Here is a 20,463-nt window from a genome sequence, read left to right on the forward strand (position 1 = left end):
TAGGTCTCCTGTCCTTACTCCATCTCATTGTTTGCTTACGATTTCTGATTTCAGTCCTGCGTGTTCTAATCAGCTCATCGTGCCAACCTGTACTTCTGTTAAGAGTAGTGTTAATAAGATCAAGAGTGAGAACCTCATTCCAGGTAGTACGATGTATGTCCAACCATATTATCCTGCCTCTAGAAAAGTTTGGCCTCTGACATACACGGGAGAAAAGTTATTAAAGAACTGAGCAAAAAGGAATCCAGATCTTCCAGAAGCCTCCTGTGGGTTGGAGACAGGGTTCACCATCTCAGTTTCCTTTATAACAACACTGAGATCTTGGCAGATGGCTCCACTTGTAGGGACAGTGTATCCATAACAGGAAAGCAGATGCATTCTGAATATAAAGCCTGTTGATTTTTTTGGCGAGGGGGGACCCGTATTTTATGTTTGTTTCCCAGGTGGGTTCCCATCATCCAGTGGAAGTTCTGGTCCTTCAGACAACAAGCTGGGGTATGTACCTGCAGGGTAAGTGTCTTTTTGGGTGTTCTTTTTTTCATTGTATTGCCTTTATTTGCCTGGAATAATTTTTAGATTAGATGATTTCGTTTCTTACCTACTTGTTCAGTGAAGCAGATTAGATATTAAGAAGATAAATTAGATACCATTGGTTACTCACTGCCGCGTGCCTTGAGACAGCAGCTTTATTTCAGAAGCCAGCATTGTGCAGCTAACACTAATCTCAGGAGCAGAATCCAAGGGTGCCAGCTGTCTCCAGGCAGAACTCCGGCTGGCTCTGCTGTGGCAAGTGACACTGGAGGGGTGACACTGCAGGCTGCCTGCCACCTGAGCCTTTCTGATGCTACACAGGCAGAAGGAAGGACAGCAGCCTGGTGGGATGGGGGGGCTGTTGCTGCTACAGCTCTCCTTCGTGATGTGGCTGTGCAGAACATTTAGAGCTTAGAAGAGGTTGCTTGCTAACCTTAGCTCTGTCATTAGCTATGCTTTTTCTCATCTCTGAGTTTGTTTCTGTCTGAGCCCGTTTCCCACTTCTCCTATCTTTTTCTCTCACAACAGTGAGCAGATGCGCGTGTTCCAGAGCCGTGAGTCAGACAAGATGAGTATTCAAGGAATGATTGAAACCAACAAGAAATGGCTAGAAGACTTCAAGAGTGATTCAAGGGTGTATCCTTTGCCTGGGTCTGGTCTCTAATTGTAGTCCAGCTTCCTGTAGCAGGTAGGAGGAAACAGCAGGAGGTGAATGAATCAGGAGCCACTAAAGGATTGAACAGCAATTTTGAAGCCTTAGCCTCTATTTTAGTGTCCAGTTCTGCAAAAGAATGTTGTTTAGCAGTTGGAGCACGAGTGACCTGGTTTTTCCATCTTTGAGCTGTACTTACCTGAGAGATTCTCCTTCCCTTTTCCCAGTTGTGTTGTGAAACACAACAGTTGGAGACAGTAATGTGAGAATTCTGCCTGCTGTTGTAGGCATGCGGTTGGTGCAGTTGATACAGGCAGCCTGGTGTGAGGGAGCCATGAGCACAGCCCAAGCTGTGTGTGCAGCTGTGACTTGCAAGGTGAGGTGGCCACATGGCTGTGCAGGGAGGCCGTGGGCTCCCTAGTGGAGCTGCCCTGTCTAGCTCAATTTGGAGATGCATAAATGAGTGAAACCTAATGGGAATGTTTCCAGGTTTGTGTTGTAACAGCATTATGCTGGGGCTGTAAGTATCTCCTTTGCAGTGTACACTGATATTAGCAGCAAATCCCTCAGGCCCTCTGATAGCGCACGCTGTCCTGAGCACAGTGCTCCTTTGAATTCCATAATCCCCCTTTAATTCCATTTGACTTGGATGCAGAGGGCTGAAGGCAGCACGTGTGCGTGAGGCTGGTTCCTGCCCCTCAGTACCTGCCCTGTCTCCTGGCTGTGCTCATGCCTGCTAATCTCTTGTGTAAGCCATGCTTTTCCTTAACCCAGCTGTCAGACCTCTTTTCCCAGGCGCAGAGAAGCCCCCTGCCAGCAGCTCCAGCCTACTTCAGCTAGGGCTGGATGAAAACAGACAAATTAAAGTGTACCGTTACTGAAAGGTGGGACTCGATGTTTTCAGCCCTCGACTCTGGGCACAGGACCTGGAGAGATGATAGCTGGGGGCTGTGCAGTCTCTCTAATGGTACGGTGGGTTTTGGTGATACCCAGCCATCTCTGTCTTTGTGCTGTGCCCTTGAAATAAAGTCTCTTTACAAGAGAGTGGAGGGAGCAGGAAGTGAACTTCCCAGGTGGATTCTTCTAATCCTGTAATGTGTCCAAATATACTTTATAGACTGTTTAATCCAGTGGTGAAATATCAGGGCTTCAATAAATCAACAGTTCTCTCATTAGTATTCTAGAAACTGTGAGACATAGCTGTGAATCATGGAGAACTTTGAGTAACTGGTCAAGGGGGAGGACATGAATCTAGCTGAGACTTTGCTAGAGGAAATGTATCAGGAAATGAGCCCACACTGATGCCCAACAAATGCTTAATTACAGATGAGCCAAGTCATCTGGCTTCTGTGGCGAGTGCATGAGCAGGGGAGAACGGGCAGCAAAATGGCTATAGAATTGGGAAACAGCAGATTTTGACTCTGGGAAATGTTCCTCTCTTCTGGTGTGGAAACAATAGGAACAACACCAAGGGTGGTTTTCATGGCAGATATTGTAGGAAAGAGTTCCCTGCGTCCTCCTCTTTCTGCCAGGCTGGCCAGAACTGCACAGCATAACTGTGCTATGGGAGCTCAGCTCATGTATTACAAATGTGCTGATGGCAACACGGAGCAGGGATGGCAGGAGAGCACGGAGCAGTGCCTGCTGGTGCAGGCAGTGCTGGGGAACTCAGCCTAGTGTGACTGCGAGGAGACAAAGCCCCATCTGCATCCTTCCCTGCCCTGGGGAGGGGGATCTGGAGCTCAGCAGCTGGGGCTCTTCCTGCACAGCAGGGCTGCGTGGCAGACCTGAGCGCTGGGGGCTGGCCTTGCAGCTTGGAGCAGGTCTCCCAGAACCTTGAAACAAGGCTGGGAGCAGGGCTGAGGGGTTGGCACACGTTGTGCTCCAGTGTGAGCTCACACCTCAGCAGGTGGCTGTGGTTGTGGTGCTGTGGATGGGCTGCATTCAGAGCACAGCGACGTCCTGCTGGCATGCAGAGGTAGGAAGGGCTGCTTGAGCCAGAGGGGTGGGAGAAGTCAGGCCGTGCTTTCATACTGCTAAGTGGGGAAAGTGGTATTTGGTTGTTTTATCAGTCATTTCTCCGAGCTGACTTTAAATATTTAATGCTTTAAAAAAACGCTGTACCATTTGCTATTTTGTCTGATGAGAAGTCTGCATTTCAAGGGATCCCATCTGTGAGAAATCAGCTTCAAAGTCGCTCTCTCTGGAGACAGCTGATGCGGGGAGGATGGCGAAGTTGCTGCTCTTCACCCTTCAGTGCTGTTTGTGCTTCTCAGTGTGGCTAATGATGTGCAGCAGAGTAAAGCAAGCTCCCCCTCCTGCTCTGCTTCCTGGCTGTTGTGCACTGGCACAACATTGCAGCGATTTGTGCTGTGAGGGTGGCAGGGGAATGTTTACATGCAAATAGAAATATATTTTTGATGAACATTTTAGAACTCTCAGGAAGAATGTCCGTATTTGCATTTATTTTTATTCTTTCGGGGCTGAACTCCTTAATATTTTGTAAATTCCTCAGCCAGCCTTTGTCCTGGGATCTTCTGCAGTGGGTAGCATCACACTCATGTCCTTGCTGAAGAAATCCCAGCTGGGCTGAGCTGGGAGACCTCGTGTGACCACAGCTGTCTGGGGCAATCCCTTCTCCATAGGAAGGGATGGATGGAAATGCAGATTTCCCGTCTGCTGTCAGATTATGCCAATCCCTGTCTATAAGGATTTTGCTCTTGGTTTCCCAGCTACTGGTGGAACACGTGGCAGAATCTCTGGTTATATTTTGGACTTCTGGCTCCCTGAAGGTGGGGGGAGGCAGTGGATGCTGTACCCAAAGCCGTGCAGCTGAGCTCAGGCTGCATTCTGAGAAGCATATATTGGTAGTGTGGGGGAAGCGCCTGCTTTCTTAGCAATAATACATTTTGAAACATGTTTATTCTTCCTGTTGAAACTTGTGATCGCTGTATCTGGTTTTGTAAGCAAATTAAATCAACACGAGTCTGTTTTGTATGAGGTGACGTTTGCGGCTTTATTTTTCCTTGCTGAGCCATCCAGTTGTAGCCTCAGATAGCCAGCTCGTACTTACCTTTCACATCTTCCCCTCACTTTTCTCCAGGCTGCTTCATGTTTTGTCTTGTCAAGGTCATCTCTGGCAATTTTTAAGACCACTTCAGCTTGCTGTAGCTTTATTACTATTATTCTATTAAGTGTCTGGCCACGGTAGCAAACGCAGGGGCAGATAGAAAGCTGAAAAACAAAACTACAAAAGCAATTCTTCACGGGGCTCTCAGCCAGCAGGACAGCTTTTCATGGGCTTGTATCCTGCCCTTTTCATAAAACTGTCATCCAGACTCATTACAATGGTTGTCTCCCTTCTGAGCTTCGTGTCAAGGCTGTGAGCCGGGCTGTGTGCCTGCAGAGCAAGGCCAGCCCTGCGGGAGGTGCAGGAGGGGTCCGGGTGCTCTCCTGGCTGCTTTGTCTCTGCCCTGGCTCCCTGGGATGCGTCACCCTGCTGGGGAGCGGGGCCTGGCTCTGGGGCTGCTCCTGGATAACGTGGATTGGGTTAGAAGTGGTTAACTTGCAGCTGCTGTTGGAGGTCCTGTGCTGCTGTGTCGCTGGGTAACATTCTCACCACCAAGGAGGGTTGGATCTGTGCTGTTCTCTGCCCATGGTTTGGTCCTTTCCCCTTCCCACCACCTCCCGGCAGCTGTGGGACTCCACAATCTGCCCTTCCCTCTGCGTGTTGGCTCCTTTGGGACTTTTCATTTCAAGGTGGTCTGGTTAAAAGCTCAGCTTGTCTTGTCTCTGAACACTGGAGTGAAGGCTCCAGTGCTGGGAGGCTGCAGATGTGTAACAGAGACAATGGCAGAAGTGATAGGGAAAGGAGGTTCAGCTCCTGCCCTTGTTTTTCCACCTCTGACTTCAGCACAGCTGGAAATCCCAGGTTCGGATGGATGGGGATGGGAGGACTCTGACAACTGTAATATGATTTGAGCTCCTGGTACAGCAGCAGCAAGACACAAAGACAAATGTGGTCCTGGGATGCACGAGGCACGCAGACACACGGAGGGCTGTGCTGCCGCTGTGCACAGCTGTGCTCTGCATGCAGGGGGTTGGAAGGAAGGAAGGCAGTTGCTGCTGTACGTGCCGGGGAGTGAGGGGAGCTACTGAAGCTGAAGGACAGATGAGGTGCAGGAAGAATCTGCTGGCCATGTAGAAATGGTGGGTGATAGCTAGATGCACGTCCTTAAGAACAAAACACAAACCATCCCCAGACCTTGAGTCTGAGTCGTCCTGCTCAGCCATAGTAAATGCAAAGGTTGTTTTGATGGAGCACTGGAAGGGCTGAACCCAATGCTGAGCCACAGACCTCAGCACGCTGTTGAGCCTAGGTAATAACTGAAGCTCTTCTGAAGCAGCTGCTGGGCAAAGAGCATGGGATGGTACTGAGAAACCCAAATTCACATCTGGACTCCGCATGCCTTTTGGGTGCGGGAGGCAGTGCTGTCATCCTGCTGAGAAGCAGTCCAAAACAGACAGTGGGTCTGGGGTGTGTGAGTGTGCATAGGTCTGCATAGGTACATAAGAAAGAAGAGGATTTGCTTTTCCTGGAATGCTGGTACTGCATACGTCGGAGAAATTCAGTGATTAGAAGAGCAAGAGGACAGTGTGTGATTACGGTGCCAGGATGAACACAAGCTGTAAGCTCATTTAGGAGCTTGGAGTCGGCCTGCTGGAGGAGGGGACGCTTCAGTCACTGCTGCTCAGAGACCACAGTGCATCACTGCCAGAGCTTTGGCTTCCCAGGACGGTGGGAGACCTTTGGAGACTGTAGCCATGCTGGGGACCCTGATGACAGCACTGTTTTTTGTGGTGAGAGCATTTGGACAGGTGAGTTGGAGCTGGCAGCAGGTAGGATTTAATGCTTTCTGTCTTATTTCTAGAAGTGTGGGGGTTGTTATCTTGTCAACTCTAAGCTAGTTTGAGCACGTTTGAATTTCTGTGGCTGTAGCAAAGTAGATTTATCAGCTGCTTTGCAGAGAACTGCAAAGTGCAGGTACCTAGGCTTTCCAGTCTCGTGCACTGGTACTGCAAATGGGGAGCGAATCTTGGAGCTCTTTGGGCTGGGAAGGCAAGAAAACCACCCCCTGCTTGCTGCTGGGGGCACCTGAGCCTACAGCAATACCTTGGAGCTGGGGGAGGGGGATGAGGATTCCATGCTTGTCTGGTGGGACACGTCCTAAAGCCCCTTGAGCAGGAGGGTCACCTGAACTTAACACAGTGCCACATGGCATCAGCTTTATCCACGACATCTGTGTTTGCTTTCACGACTTGCTTAGCTTTAGTTCTTGTCATTTAAGAGCTCAGCAGCACAATCTGCTGCCTCTGTATCTTTCCTTCCTGACCTGCTGCTTGTGTCCCTGTAGTCATCTCTGATGGCAAGCATGATGTCAGGTGGGAGGAGGAGGAGAGGGCAGCAAGCATTCTGGTGGGCTGTGAATCCCATGCTGGCTGTGCACTGTGGGACCAGGACCGTGAGAACAGCCCGTGAGAATTGCCCATCAACGTGGTGCCGGGATGACAAGCTGAGCTTCACCACTGTTAGCAAGGTGTCATCAGTGGTGATGTGCATGCAGGAGCAGCTCTTCTGTTGCTCATCCACTTCTCCCCCGTTCTCTGACCTGCTGCAAATCCTCTCTCCATCCAGCTCGGGACCAGCCTGTTCCAAGAAGAGCCCCTGCCATACCTTGTGTACCAGCCCCTGCCCTGGCAGATCCAGTGTGTGTCGCAGAGCCGCCGCACCAGCAGGGACAGCGATGTGAGTGCTGTGTGCAGTGGGAGAAGGCAGCTGGTAGGGAGGAGAGGGCTTGTTTGCTGGCCCTTGTGCAGCCCTAGGCCTTTCTCGGGCAGTGCAGTGGTAGCACGGGGCACCTCTTGTACCCAGAGTGTGCTGCCAGGCTGCCTCACTGGTCTGTGCTGGCATTGGGCGGCCCTTGATTGGTGTGTATGGAAAGTAGGGTGCCTGGCATGCACAGGGCTGCAGCGAGGGCAGGGATTGGTGCAGAGCTCAAATAAAAAGCAGCAAACATCTGTTAACCAAACAGCCTGCTTGGAACAGAAGGTTTGGGCAAGGGGGAGAGATTTGTTCTTTCCCTTGAAAGAGAGAGAATGGGGTAATTCTGGGAGGCAGGGCATGCTGAAAAATGTAGGATGGTGTTTGTAGCCAAACTCAAGCTGTTATCTTACAGAGATGAAGACGTTCCCTAGCAGACCTGATGTCCCAGGGGCTGCAGCACTGTGATAGGGGCTGGAGCTGAGGAAACCAACCCAGTCAGTCCGGCTCCATGCTGGTTTGAAATGCACCCCTCGTGAGGTTAGGCTGTGCCAGTATTCATCCTTAGGTGTTCCTAGCAAGTCTCTCAGACCAGATTTTTTTGACACACAGCTCTTCTTTCTGCTTCTCCTCGGAGGACTTCTCACAAGTGCAAATTAATTAATCACTGCTCTGTAGGGTTCTTTAAGGGAACAGTAAGTATTTTCAGGTTTCCCAAAGGGAGTGAATAGCAGACAGCTCAGTGGAGCCCTGTCCCATTCAGTGCATCCCCGCTGGCTGGAAAGGACTGCTCCCACTGACTTGTTTCTGTTCTGTGCCTTTCTAGAGAGGCAGGAGCTCACGTCACAACAGCATCTACTCAATTTCTGGAGATAAAGGTGAGTGTGAAGCTGGGGGGGAGGCAGTGCTGTCCACACAGACAGCAGCATGTGTGTTTGATCCCTGCCTCCCCCTTCCCATGCAGCCTGCCCCACTGGAACACGTGGCTTGGGCTATCCCCCACTTTCCCTCCTCCCTGCTCTTGTAAGACTTCCAGCACTCAGCAAATAGGATTTGTCTGCTTCTATTCTCAGTGCACCCCGTCCAGTAATCGGATGAAGGCAGGTACAGCGATGCTGGGGTGGGTGCTGCTGCTCACCCTGCACACTCCTCAGTTTAACAGCTCTGTCTCACCTGGCCGCTGTGTTGGGGTTTTCATTGCTGTGATCAGATGAAGGTCCCTAGGGCTTCCTGGGCTGGCGGTGGCACTGGTGTTGGTTCAGCAGTGGGCTGTTATTGATGGGCTCTGTCACTGCCGAGCCTCGCCGAGCTCCTCCAGCCGGTGTATTTCTCACAGAGCTGTCAGCAGCCGGCACAGCTGGGGGTTGGGTTCTGGAAACTCACAGCTCTAAGTGCCCCCAGCGGCTCCCCAGCCTCTGGCATTTGATTTTTGCAGCAGGCAGGATTTACAGCTGACGATGTATCTTGTTAAGCAGGGCAGGAGGGAGCCGATTCCCAACGTGGACTTTTTTATGTATCTTTTTACTTCGCAATTTCTTTTAGGATGTGAATAAAAATGGGTTCAGGTGACATTGGTGAGTTTATACAGCAGCATCTGGCATCAGGATTTCTGATCGCTGCTCGGGGGGTGCTTAGCAGTGACACAGTCGGTTAAAAGAGCACTGCTGAGTGGCTTTGATTCAGTTCCTGTTGAATTTCACAATACTTCCCTAATGCCACATTAAGCGTGGAGTGGGGAGGGCTCCCATTTATCAGCATGAGAGCTTTATTGCTGTACAGCGCCGGGCTTTTTTTTCTAATCTTATTTGTGTGTGTGAAAGTAAGTGAGTATCATACGTGGTGATTAAACGTGGGGAAGCTGAGGTCTTTGGGGAGTAAAGCTGTGTAAATAGAGGGCTTAGAGCTGCCGGGGAGGCTGGGCTTTTCTCTGCCTCCTGCTTCCCTGCTCTTCTGTTCCTGCGTGTGCTGGTGGGCTCACAGCTTCCTGATGTCCCTGTGCTCACGGAGCTCTTTGGTTCTCACCATAGGCAACGTGACCCCCGATGCCAGCAGTGAGGGCAAATTCTTCAGTGATCCCTCTGAGAAGGCAGCTCTCACCATCCAGACCCACTTCAGGAGATACCAGCAGCAGAAGCAGGGGAAGAAGTAGCTGCCTTGGCCGTCGTGCCCTGCACCGCCCCTCCTTTTGTGTTTTGTGTTCCCCAGCGAGATTTGTGGCCGTGGTGACCCTGTTGCCTAGCTCTTGGTGTGTGTAGATTGTCTGCTGGTCGCTGAGATCTTTTTCCTGGTGGCTCCTTCCCCGGACAGCGTTGCCTTGAAGACCGAGGTGCAACCACAGGGCTCCTGGTGGGAGTCTGACATCCATGTGGCAGAGCTGGCATTTGCCAGCCTTGGTGGAAGCACAGTGCTGGGAGCTGCAAGCCTAGGATGGGGGGAACAGGGCACAAACAGCTAAGAGCAATTTGCAGCAGTTAAGCATCCAGGTGGGGTTCTTTCTCATCAGCTTCAGCCCTCCTCCGTGCCTCTGTTTTGGGCTGGAGCTGAGGCAGGGCAGTCGCCTCTCCTTCCCTTGCTCTTGGACCTGAGCAGGGATGTCCCTCAGGCTGTGTGCTTCAGGCAGTGAGGGAGCAGGAGGTGTGCTGCATGCTGTGACCTGGTTTCTTCTTTTCTTGGGGAATGCGGGGGTCCTGGAATATTGGAGTGGGGCTGGGGATGAGACTGTGTTGGGGCTACTCCTTTCCCAGGCAGCCCCCTACCACCCCAAGCTTTGGCTTAGCTGCCTGTTGTCAGCCTGTTGTCTTGCCCTCTCTCTTGTTTCAGAGTTTTGCAGACCACAACACCTGTTCCACATCTGGCAGGGACAGGACCTGAGGTTCTCTTGATTTATAGCATCCATTTTTGAGTGCTGGCTTTAGGATGTTGCAGAATTGTTGAGAAAGAGGAGAAAATGGAAGCAGAGGTGGGAGGTGCCAGACTGGGAAACCAGGAAAGGTTTGAGAAGCAGGTGAGGAGAGCAGGAGCTATGGCACAAATGGAAGGGCCAGGAAATAGAGGAGATGCTGACTGTGAGCGGTGATGCTCTGATGACTGGAACGTGTTCTCACCACCTCTTTGCTGGCTCTGATGCTGGATTTTCTGTGCAGAGCTGCTGATGTTGTGTCCTTCACCTCCTGCCTCGTTGTGCTGTGCAAGGCAGTGAGCTCTGGGGCGTCCCGGGGAGGGTCTGCAGCCGTGGCAAAGTGGAGCGGGGTCACAGGGAGTGGAAGGGGTGGCATGCTTGCCAAGCGCCAGGAATTTGGCCTCTGTTAATGAATGCAAAGCCACAGTCTGGAACTGGTGGGGAAGGTGAGGTGGAGAATTCTTGCTAAGATGTAGAAGGAAATCTGTGCTAGCCGATTATAATAAAGACTTCGTAATCTGTTGTTCTTTTTATCTCGCTAATCCACTTACTCTCACAGCTGAGAACACACTTGCCATTTCTTGCCTCTTCTATTTCAAGTCCGGGATTGACGTTTCAGAGCTGCTGCACGGCTGCCTTGCTGTGACACAGCTCTGGGATGGGCTTTTGGCTCCATGCAAACTCTGCACGGGGTGTGATGTCTAAAATGGGCTTGAGCTGTTTTTGCACTCTTAGAAACATGCTAGGAAAAGGCTGATTTGCTTTTCCACGCTTTCGCTGATTTTGGGGAGATTCAGAGAGAGCAGGAGTGGTTTCATTTTATGAATGCTGCAAGGCAGACCCGATATGGGGGTGGGCTGATGAGGGCAGAGCTGCAGCCTCTGTGTCGTGCGTCCATGGGAACGGCTGTGCCTGGTCACTGTGACTCTCAGCCTCACTGGCTCCTTCACATTGTCCCTTCTTGTCTCCTTACCCTATAGCAAGCCACATACACTATTTCAGGACTTAAGAAGCCCTGTTGGAGCTGCATAATGTGACCTTCAGCATTAAGTTGCCATGAAATCAGTGTCCTCCTTGCATGCAAGTTGGAAAACTTGTATATTGTCTCCAGCCACCTGTTAAAACTGAGGGAGAAAAGTTGTGCAAAAGTAAATGCCATTCACAACAGCTCTGGGGATTTGTGCTTTAAGGAGGGGTGTTCCTGTCTGCCCCCAGTGCTCCTTGGCACAGGGCAGCTCTGACAGTCACCAAAACTGATGAAAATAGAAGAAATTGTCATTGCAGCTCATTTTCTGGGTCTCCCCTCCATAAAACCCGCTGCTGCCAAGGCAGCTTCCAGCTTCACTGGGTTTAAAGCGTTGTAGGACTCCAACAAGCAGATGGCAAAGGGGGATGTGCTGAGCAGCAGCAGCTAGCAGTGGTAATAAGGGGTGAATGAGAGCCCAATGCCAACAGCATTGGCATCAACTGTCCCCGCTGCTGCCCTCCCCATCCTGGCCCACGCTCAGCCACCGCAGAACACCCAGCTATAAACATAACCTTTATTGCACACAGCGCTGGTTTTTTTTTCATAGAAAAAGGTATTAACACATAAGCATTTGCAAATTGAAGCAACTCCTGTTGTTTTCAGAACAGTAAAATAGCATGCAATGTCTTTGAGACGTTCCTTTGTCAAAACCACTGACGAGATCAGGGGGGGAAAACAAAACAAAAAAAAGTCGCCGAGTCTTTCCTTGTGCCCCTCTCAAAATGATGTGAAATATATATATGTTTACATATATATTATATTTTTTTTTCTTTTAATCTGTAACATCAAATTCTTTGTGCCCTGTTTTTGTTCGTTTGTTTGTTTTCCATCTGGAGAAGAAGAAAATAGTTTCATTTATACAAAAGAGTTCCGTATGTACAGGTCCGTGACTTAAATAGAAATAGGGGCGGGCAGGGGCTGAGTCCACGGTGCCTACACCAGCGTGTAGGACTTGGAGTAGGCTCCGGCCCCCTGCTTCTGTGCCCTGCCTGCGCCCGACGTGCTCATCTCCAGCAGCGAGTCCCGCGAGCCCCCCACCTTGGAGTGCGTGGTGGTGGTGGTGGTGGTGTTGGCGGGGGGCTCGGCAGGGGCAGCGGGCGCTGGGGCGGGTGCTGGCGCGGTGCTGGCCGCGGTGGGCACGGGTAGAGTCCTTTGAGGTAAGGTGGTGGAGGAGGAAGAGGAGGAGGAGGGAGGAGGAAGGCCTGGGGGTTTGGCGGCGGGGTCCAGCGTCAGGTGCCGGGCAGGGGGGTGGTAACCACGGGCCAGGCTGCGGATGGAGGCTTCGCGGGGAGGCACCACAGGGCACGGCTCGTGGGAGTCTGGCTTGCGGAAGAAGGCGTCCGACTTGACGTAGAGCGGGAGGTTGCAGTAATCGCCTGAGAGAGGGGAGAGGGGGGTGTGAGGATGGGGAGCATCGCGCCCTGGGGATGGAGCTGAGTGCCGCTGCCCGGATTGCACTGTGCTACCACACGGGGGTTTGCTGTGATGGATTTCTGCTTTGTATCTATGGTGTGTATTGTGTGCTGTGCCTGCTGCATTTCAGAGAATGGTTTGAGTTGGAAGGGAGCTCAGAGCGCCTGGTGCCGCTCCCTGCAGTGCACAGGGACACCACAGCTCCAGCAGTGCTCACAGCCCCAACGGCCTGACCTTGGCTGTCTGCAGGGACGGGGCACCACCGCCTCTCTGGGCAACCTGTGCCAGTGCCTCACCGCCCTCAGTGCCAAACCTTCTGCCTCATCTCCACTCTCAATCTCCCCTTTTCAACTGAAACCATTTTCCCTTCTCCTCCATTTTTGGCATCACGCAAAGAGATGGAGAAGGAGCAGGATAGCAGCATCCCTCATGGTCTGAGTGTCTGATTTCCAAGCACCATGGCTCCCTCTTTTCCTACATCTCTGATCATTGGAACATCTGTCTACAGATGTGCAACATCTGCAAGAGAGGGCCCCATTGAGATCAGGTGTACAACAGATGGAAAAAGCTGGCCACATCTGTAGCAGCAGACTCCCCCCACGGGAACAGATGCACATCTGCAAGAGCTGGGCCATGGGGAACAGGTGCAATGCATGCGGCAACATCTGGAAGCATCTGCAAAGGTGTGCAGTTAGGAGCAGGGTGAAACATCTGGCCACATCTGGAACGGGGTGCGGGCACATCTAGAACAGATGTGGACAGCTGTTCCTCCCTCTTGCACATCTGGAAAGAGGTGTGCAAGAGTGGGGTAAAGCAGCTGGCCACATCTGGAACATGTGTGTAACAGCTGGAAGCATCTGGCAACAGCTGGAACAGCTGGCCTCTGTTCATTGGATCTATTAGAACCTGACCCAATCTCACAGGTTCTGCCAGATTCTGATAATCCATGATAGGGTATGAAAAATTCCTTTTAAAACATACTGTTATTTGGAAGACTCTGGAACAATAGTTGGGCTATTAGATTTCATGAGGTTCTTTCAGATTCTGTCAGACTCTAATGCATTTTTTCACAACCTGACAAGTCGTTTAAAGCCTACTACAATCTGTCAGAATCTCTTGAAATCTAATAGAATCGGTCAGCATCTATTTTATTGTCAGGCTCTTGAATCTATTGGTATAGTTTTTAATAGTTTTCCAGGATTGATTAAAATACTGCACGTTCTGGGAAATCCTGACATCACGTTAGATTCTGTCTTAATCTCTAAACATTGTGTCAGAACCTCTTACAACCTCCTGGCATGCATCAGCCTCTGACAGATCGTATCAACATCTATTAGGTTCTGACACAGCCCAACAGCTTCTGACACGTGTGTATTATGATATGTGTACCATTTGTGTTTTAATGCAAACAAGCATGCAAAAAGCATGATACTGAAATGCGGCCACTGGGCAGAGGGGCAAAGGGAGCATGAAAAGACTTCTCCTCCGCCCTCCCTTTGCAGGAAGCACCTTGCCCTGCCTCTACGTCCTTATTTGACTCAACTTACTCTTGCTGGCACGGTGTGGGATGGGCACGGCCACGCTCTTGCCGCGCTCGCTGTCTTGGGGCTTGGGTGGGGATGCGGTGAAGCGGCAGATGCCGGGCTCTGAGGGGGTGCTCATGGAGGTCATGCTGTCGGCATTGTCTGTGGTGCCCGTGGTCATCTGATCCGAGGAGCTGTCGGAGATGAAGCACTCGGTGATCTCGAACTTGGCGTGCTGCAGCTGCTCCTCCAGCTTGGCGTGCTCGTAGGCGCGCGCCAGCTCCTCGTAGGTGGACGAGGCGCTCTCGGTTGACACCATGCTGTTCCGGCCCTTGTCTGCAGAGGGAGAGGGCATCAGGTCCTCACCCATCCCTATCCCGCGACTGGGAATGCCATCCTCACCTTCCCCTTGTGGGACTGCCCGCCCGTCCCCAGCAGCGGGGCACAGGAGCCACCAAGGACCCCAAGCAGCCAGGCTGTCCCCCAATCCTTCCGCCACCCAGCACTCATCCTCTTGGGTTGAGCCCGTGAGCACTGTCCCCATCACATACCGGTGTCCTGCGAGAGGCTGGCGCTGTAGCTGTCGCTCTCAGTGACGGTGATGCCATGCTGGGAGCCCACGGTCCGCCAGTCCGAGGTCAGGGTGCGCGCCGGGGTGGACGCCTGGCACTTGGTGAGGGTCCATTGGCTTGAGTAGCGGTTGCGAGTGCTGTGAGCAGACTTTACACTCTTCCTTGACACGGGGTCTATGGCACAGTGATGACAACGTCATGCGGGCTCAGTCCCAGAGCCAACCACCTCCTTACCCACTGGGGGAGATGCCCCGTGGCCCACTCGCCCACAGCACACCCAGCCCAGCACTCACTGGTGCCGGGGCGAATGTCCGACATATCGATGAGCGGCCCCGTGTTCTGGATCAGAGCAGGGTGATGCAATGAGACGCCTGTGCAGAAGCTCTGGGGATTCACGGCTTGGCTGAACTCAGTGTCTGTCACCGGGATCGTGGCTTTGTCGTCTCCTGTGAGGAGCAGCTGCAGCTCAGATCTCTTTCCATAGCAAGGCCTGCTAGTCTGTGCTCAGCTCACCCACCACATCCCCTGACACCTCCTGCCCCTCTGTGCACCAGAGCATCCCTGGGATGGGGATAGGGTGGGACAGGAAACCCCCTAAACCAGAGCACCCCTATGCCTCAGGAGGAAGGAGTCTACCCAGGGACACTGTGCCACCCCTGCGGTCCCCACACTGTGCTTACCCAGCTGCTTGATGCCCTCCTTGTCCTCGATGAGGAGCTGCACGCGGGGGATGTCGATGTGCAGGCGGGGGCCCTGCGGGGGCCCCTTCACCGGCGTGTCAAAGCTGCGGTTATTCTTGCTGTGAGGTAAGAGGGGACGCACACCCGGCGATTACTGGGGAGAGCCCCCGCGGCTCGAGCCTGGCACAGGTTGGGACTCCCCATGCACCAGCCATGGGCTCAGCACCCCCCCAGCCCCCCTGTCCCTGTGCCAGGAGCTCATCCCGGGACCCACCTTATCAGCATCTCTGCCAAGCTCTTGGCATCTGTGTTAAAAGAGGGGGAAAGAGGATGGGAGCTTTATGAGCCTTCAGGCATCACCGTGGTACATCATGCAGAGGTAAGGGACCCCATCCCACACACAGTACCCAGCCCCTCTCACCTCGCAGCCGCTTCAGCCGCTTCTCCTTCCTCTTCTTGCGGATGATGAAGAGTAGGGCCACTCCCAGCGTGGCCAGGATGATGGGGCAGGCGATGGTGAACAGCTTCTTCACATCGTCCCCTTCCCCTTGCGCAGACTTGATGGGTGGGATGGTGCCTGCAGACAAGGCGTGTGCTCAGCACTCCAACCCTCCATGGGACAGCACAGCCCCCCATTCCCCACTCACTGCCATCGTAGTCCAACGTGGCGAACTGTGTGCTCTCATTGCCACAGCCCGCGCTGTTGCAGGCCTTCATGCGCAGCTCATACCAGGTGGCCTCACGCAGCTCGGTCAGGAAGACCTCCCCGGAGCTGTTGGTGCGCAGGCTCTGCCAGCCCCAGTTGCCCTTGGGGCGGTACTCCAGGACGATGGCGGTGATGGGGCAGCCCCCGCTGCTCCAGCCCTGCAGGTTGAGCCTGGCATGCGTGGAGTTGATGTGGGTGAAGAGGTGCTGGTCCTTGCTGAAGGAGGGCTCTGTGGGATGGGAGCCATCAGCGTCACAGCGCGGAGCTGAGGACGGGGAGTCCCCATTCCAATGCGCCCCATCCCTGAGTTTTTAAACCAAGGAGCTATGTGGGAAGCAAGGGTGCAGCAGGTGAACCCAGAGATGCACGCACACAGGGAGCCCCCGAGCCAAAGCACCTGCATCTCTTTGGGCTGCGCACAGTGGCGTACGATGGCAGAGGTTCCAGGGCAGAAATAACTCAGCTGCAGTGGCGGTGACTGCAGCAGTGCTGGGTTTGTTTGCCACCAGCCCAGCAGCAGTCAATCCAGCCCTCCTGCCCTGCTCACCTCTGCCGTGGGTCTTGGCCTCGATGATCTCACTGATGCGCCCGGCCCCCACGCTGTTCTTGGCCGCCAGCTTCACTTTGTACCAGGTGCCGCACTTGAGGCTCTCCAGCTTGAAGGAGCGCTCGGAAGAGCTGATGAAGACATCCTTCCACTCCTCGCTGTTGTCCACCGAGTACTGCAGCACAAAGCCTGCGGGTTGAAGGAGGAGGGGGCTGCAGGCACAGCCAGCACAGAGCCCCCCGGCAGTGCCATCCCCATCGCAGCACGGCCCGGCTGCAGGCAGCCCTCAGCCCGTGCTGAGCAGCTCCGTGCTCTGCGCCCGCCTCCACCTCCAATTACTGTGGTTGTGCACAGGAGAGCGGGGAGCGCGGAACGTGATTGATTGGTGTGAGGCTATAAAGGGAAAGCCAGAATTAACTAGCTCCCTTGGGAAGCCGCTCGGAAGTTGCTTCTGTCATTGAACGCCGCCTCCTTTCCCATGATTAAGAGTATTAGGAAGCGCACCGTGTCCTGGATGAGCAAACCTGTTACGCTGCCAGCAGCCAGATGTCAGAGAAGGGCACTCTGGGTTTCCCCATGGAGGGGCACAGCGGTCGGGACACGGTGCTGCGATGCCCGGCGCAGCACGGAGCTGCTCACCCAATGCTGAGCGTGTGCCCCAAACTGGCACGGGAGTTCATGGAGCCCATCACCATGGGGCTGCCCGCACCCACTGCTGCTCTGCCCATGCCTGGCACCTCCTGGCCACGGGGACGGAGCACGGCTGCCCTGCAGTGTGTGCACAACGGCCCCGTTGCTGTGGGAACCACCTCTTTGACTGTTTTGACCTTTTTGGTGATGCAAAATCCCCACTTACTTCCCCATCACATCGCCAGATGTGGCTATTTTCATGTTTCCCTTTGCGAATTCTCAAGCAAAGATAGCGGCTGTTCTGCCGCTGCGTGTGCATCAGGAGCCATACAGAGCTCTGCTTCCTGCACCACTGCCTCCATCACCCCATGATGAAAGCATGGGACACCTGAGCTGCCCCATCCCCATCCCTATGCCCACCCAGCACCCCACTGCCTGCCACCCGGCATTCATTTATTTAGTACATGCAGCATGTTTTTAATATTTCTAATCCAATTATAACCAAATTTATCAACAGAGTCCACTGGAGTGAAAGGCTGCTGGCTGGGGAGATTTGCTTGTAATTACTTTCATGCTTTTAATTAATTGTAAGCGAGGTCTCCTTCCCCTCTCCCCGCTCCCCCCTCCGTGCGCAGCTGTTTCCACGTATAATTCATCAGATGAATCAGAGCAGAAATGAGGCTCTGGGAGGCAGGGGTGGTCCCGCAGCCCTCCTGCAGCCCACAGACACCGGGGATGAGCCCGGCAGAGCTCCAGAACTGGAGCCACCAGCACCTGCGTAATTAACAGCGTGCCCTTTGTTAGCTGCCTCACTCCCTGCATCCTGCTGAAAAAGGCACTCACATAGAGCAGCACCCCTCCTGCAAGCGTTAGCCTTATTTTGCAGCATGTGGGATGGGTCTGGAGACGTACCTCGGATGGAGCTGCCCCCGTTGTCCCCAGGAATCCATGCCAGTGTGATGGAGGAGGCTGAGGTCTTGGACACAGTCAGGCGAGGCTGGTCTGGGGGCACTGTGGAGGAGCACAAATGTTCGTGAGCACCACGCACACCCCGACCCCACAGCACGCACCGTGTTCCAGCAGCACCCCGCACCTTGCACCAGCAGGTTGATGATGATGGTGTCGAAGCCCCAGGTGTTAGTGGCAGTGCAGGTGTAGTAGCCAGAGTCCTCTGCCTTCACCGAGCGCAGCACCAGTGTGCCATTGGCCTGGATCAGGCGGTGCCCGTCCACTGTCACTGGGATGGCAGAGTCCTCACTGCCGGGAGGGAACAGAACATGTCAGCCCCACAGGATTGCAGCCAGCAGCGGTCTCTGTCCCATGTCACAGTGCCCAGTACCTGTCCTTGGTCCACTTGATGGCGGGGACCGGCTCCCCGACTGAGTTGCAGGGCAGCCTCACGTCCTTCATCCAGGGGGTGGTGACAGTGCCTCCGAAGGAGATGATCTTGGCTGGAGCTGGGGAGCAAGGAGGAGGTCAGCCTCACTGCTGGTACCATTGCTGAGCCCAGAGCACTGTCCGAGTGGCCACGCTGAGATGCACTGAGCACGATGGCTCCGGCTTTGCATGTGGCCAACCCTCTGCATGGGACCAGCATGCTTGTCCCACAGAGGCCCCCACACATCCCACATACCTTTCCCAGCAGGCTCGATGGTGACTTTCTCACTGATGTTGCCACGGCCCGCAGAGGTGACAGCAGCCACCCACAGCATGTACTGCTGCCCACGGTTCAGGTGAGCGATGCGGTAGAAGAGCTGGTCTGGGCTGGTCTCGTACTCACTGGGGGCCTGCAGGGGGGGAAGCAGGAGAAGGCATGGCTCTGTTAGAGCCTCACCGACACAGCCCTCATCCTGGGCACACAGACACTGGGAGAACAGCATTAGCACAAGCGAAACAGCACCTGAGCTGTCAGCTGGCAAAATTCATCCTTGAGCCATCTGCCTGCATCCAGGCATCCCCACCAGCATGATACTCAGGGCATCGCTACCACCCAGCATCTCCACTGCCCTGGTACTCAGAGCACCACCATCACTCCCATACCCAAGGTATCCCCAGGGCCAGCAGGCTTAAGCCCTGTGCCCATCACTCGGCAGGGAGCTGCACTGCCCCACTGCCCCACAGCTCCACCCAGCTCTCCAGCAGCACAGCTCCTCGAGGTGCTGTGGGTTCACTCCCCAGAGCAGCTCGGCTCCGCTCGGTGTTTCTTAATGCCGGTGTGAGCCGGCTGGTGTCGTAATTTCTCCAGGGAGTCCAGGCCAGTGCGCGAGGAACAGATGGCAGCGACGGCATGATTTGTTCCGGAGAAATGACGCTTCCTGGCCGCCCGGGGCTGCAGTGGGGCACAGGGCAGGCCCTAGCTGGGCAGCCAAACCCTTCAGCAAGGCGGTGGCAGAGATGGAGTCCCCAAAGTCCCGCAGGGTCTCCAGCACTGCCCACAGATGTCCCAGCCCCATGGGGTCCCTTTGGTGCGCTCTGGCTGCCAGCCCCACAGTTCAGGCACACAACCTCTCTGCCTGTGTGCCGCGCGTCAAGGCCACATCTCCTGCACACCACAATGGGGAGAGCCATCCTCCCGTGCTTCCCCACTGCCTCAACCGTGGCATGAGATGGAGATGCCATCACGAGGGATGGACGTGTTACTTCTGTGTGCATACACAGGGCTGTGCGTGGGCATCTGCACATTCATCGACTCCAAACATGCACCCTGGTGGGGCCCGCAGATGTGAACGCACCCCACAAGCAGACACCTATATGAATATTGCATGGTATACATAATTTTTTTTAACCAAATGACAGTTTTGACAAGATGCCAGGAAAACAATATCGGATCCCAGCGGTTTTACCAGTTGCTTTGATGAAAAGATTATGTTGCCCTGGAAACCAGAGGCTCAGATAGTGAAATGAGTTTGAGAAGGAGCTTTTGATAAGCACCAGTCTGCAGACCTCCCATCAACCTCTCTCTCACCAAGGAGGGATGGGACCAGGTTGAATTTATGTTTTATTTTTGGTTGGCTGTTTGCACGTTTCCCATTCTGGAGTGAGCGTTGAGATGGGAGAACACTGGAGGGAGGCAGCAGGTGACTCACGGATCACTCCAGGGTGGCCTGGGCACCCCTGCACTGCCACAGGCTGTATGCACGGCACCACCTGCATCATCCTCTTGGCAGCATATGGGGCAGGTTCCCCGTATCCCTACTTCTGTCTCCATCCACAAGCTCCATAGCTCCCCAGCTCCCAGCCCCAGCCCGTCCCCATCGCTGTGCCCTTACCGGCTGCCCCGAGCCGGGGCTGGAGCAGAAGATGGTGTACTTGCGGATGATGCCGTTGGGCTTTGCTGGGGGCAGCCAGGACACCACCACGCTGCTGGCAGAGGATGGCACAGCCTTGATGCCAGCTGGGGGACCTGGAACTGAAGGAGCAAGTATGTGATGGCACTGACAACATGAGAGGAACATGAGGTCC

At 53.9% G+C, this 20,463-nt stretch overlaps 2 protein-coding genes across 2 annotated transcripts in view; one reads left to right on the forward strand and one right to left on the reverse strand.

The window, feature by feature from the left end:
* The window catches only part of CEP164 (centrosomal protein 164), a 36,390-nt gene extending 32,210 nt beyond the window's left edge, over positions 1-4,180 (forward strand). The window contains 5 exon segments of the mRNA XM_031556846.1: positions 365-510; positions 1,060-1,167; positions 3,699-3,741; positions 3,743-3,797; positions 3,800-4,180. Of these exon segments, the coding sequence (XP_031412706.1) occupies positions 365-510; positions 1,060-1,167; positions 3,699-3,741; positions 3,743-3,797; positions 3,800-4,080 (633 nt within the window). The 3' untranslated portion in view covers positions 4,081-4,180.
* A 7,075-nt stretch (positions 4,181-11,255) lies between these two features.
* The window catches only part of DSCAML1 (DS cell adhesion molecule like 1), a 78,894-nt gene continuing 69,686 nt past the window's right edge, over positions 11,256-20,463 (reverse strand). Inside the window, exons 20-33 of the mRNA XM_010723738.3 lie at positions 20,271-20,410; positions 18,635-18,788; positions 18,341-18,458; positions 18,095-18,258; positions 17,914-18,012; positions 16,372-16,560; positions 15,766-16,053; positions 15,540-15,695; positions 15,393-15,423; positions 15,119-15,237; positions 14,732-14,884; positions 14,418-14,612; positions 13,891-14,202; positions 11,256-12,306 (exon numbers count right to left, since the gene is read on the reverse strand). Coding sequence (XP_010722040.1) covers positions 11,864-12,306; positions 13,891-14,202; positions 14,418-14,612; positions 14,732-14,884; positions 15,119-15,237; positions 15,393-15,423; positions 15,540-15,695; positions 15,766-16,053; positions 16,372-16,560; positions 17,914-18,012; positions 18,095-18,258; positions 18,341-18,458; positions 18,635-18,788; positions 20,271-20,410 — 2,561 coding nt within the window. The 3' untranslated portion in view covers positions 11,256-11,863. The remainder of the gene's footprint in view (positions 12,307-13,890; positions 14,203-14,417; positions 14,613-14,731; positions 14,885-15,118; positions 15,238-15,392; positions 15,424-15,539; positions 15,696-15,765; positions 16,054-16,371; positions 16,561-17,913; positions 18,013-18,094; positions 18,259-18,340; positions 18,459-18,634; positions 18,789-20,270; positions 20,411-20,463) is intronic.

Source organism: Meleagris gallopavo, chromosome 26, assembly GCF_000146605.3.
Source record: "Meleagris gallopavo isolate NT-WF06-2002-E0010 breed Aviagen turkey brand Nicholas breeding stock chromosome 26, Turkey_5.1, whole genome shotgun sequence".
Taxonomy (NCBI): domain Eukaryota; kingdom Metazoa; phylum Chordata; class Aves; order Galliformes; family Phasianidae; genus Meleagris; species Meleagris gallopavo.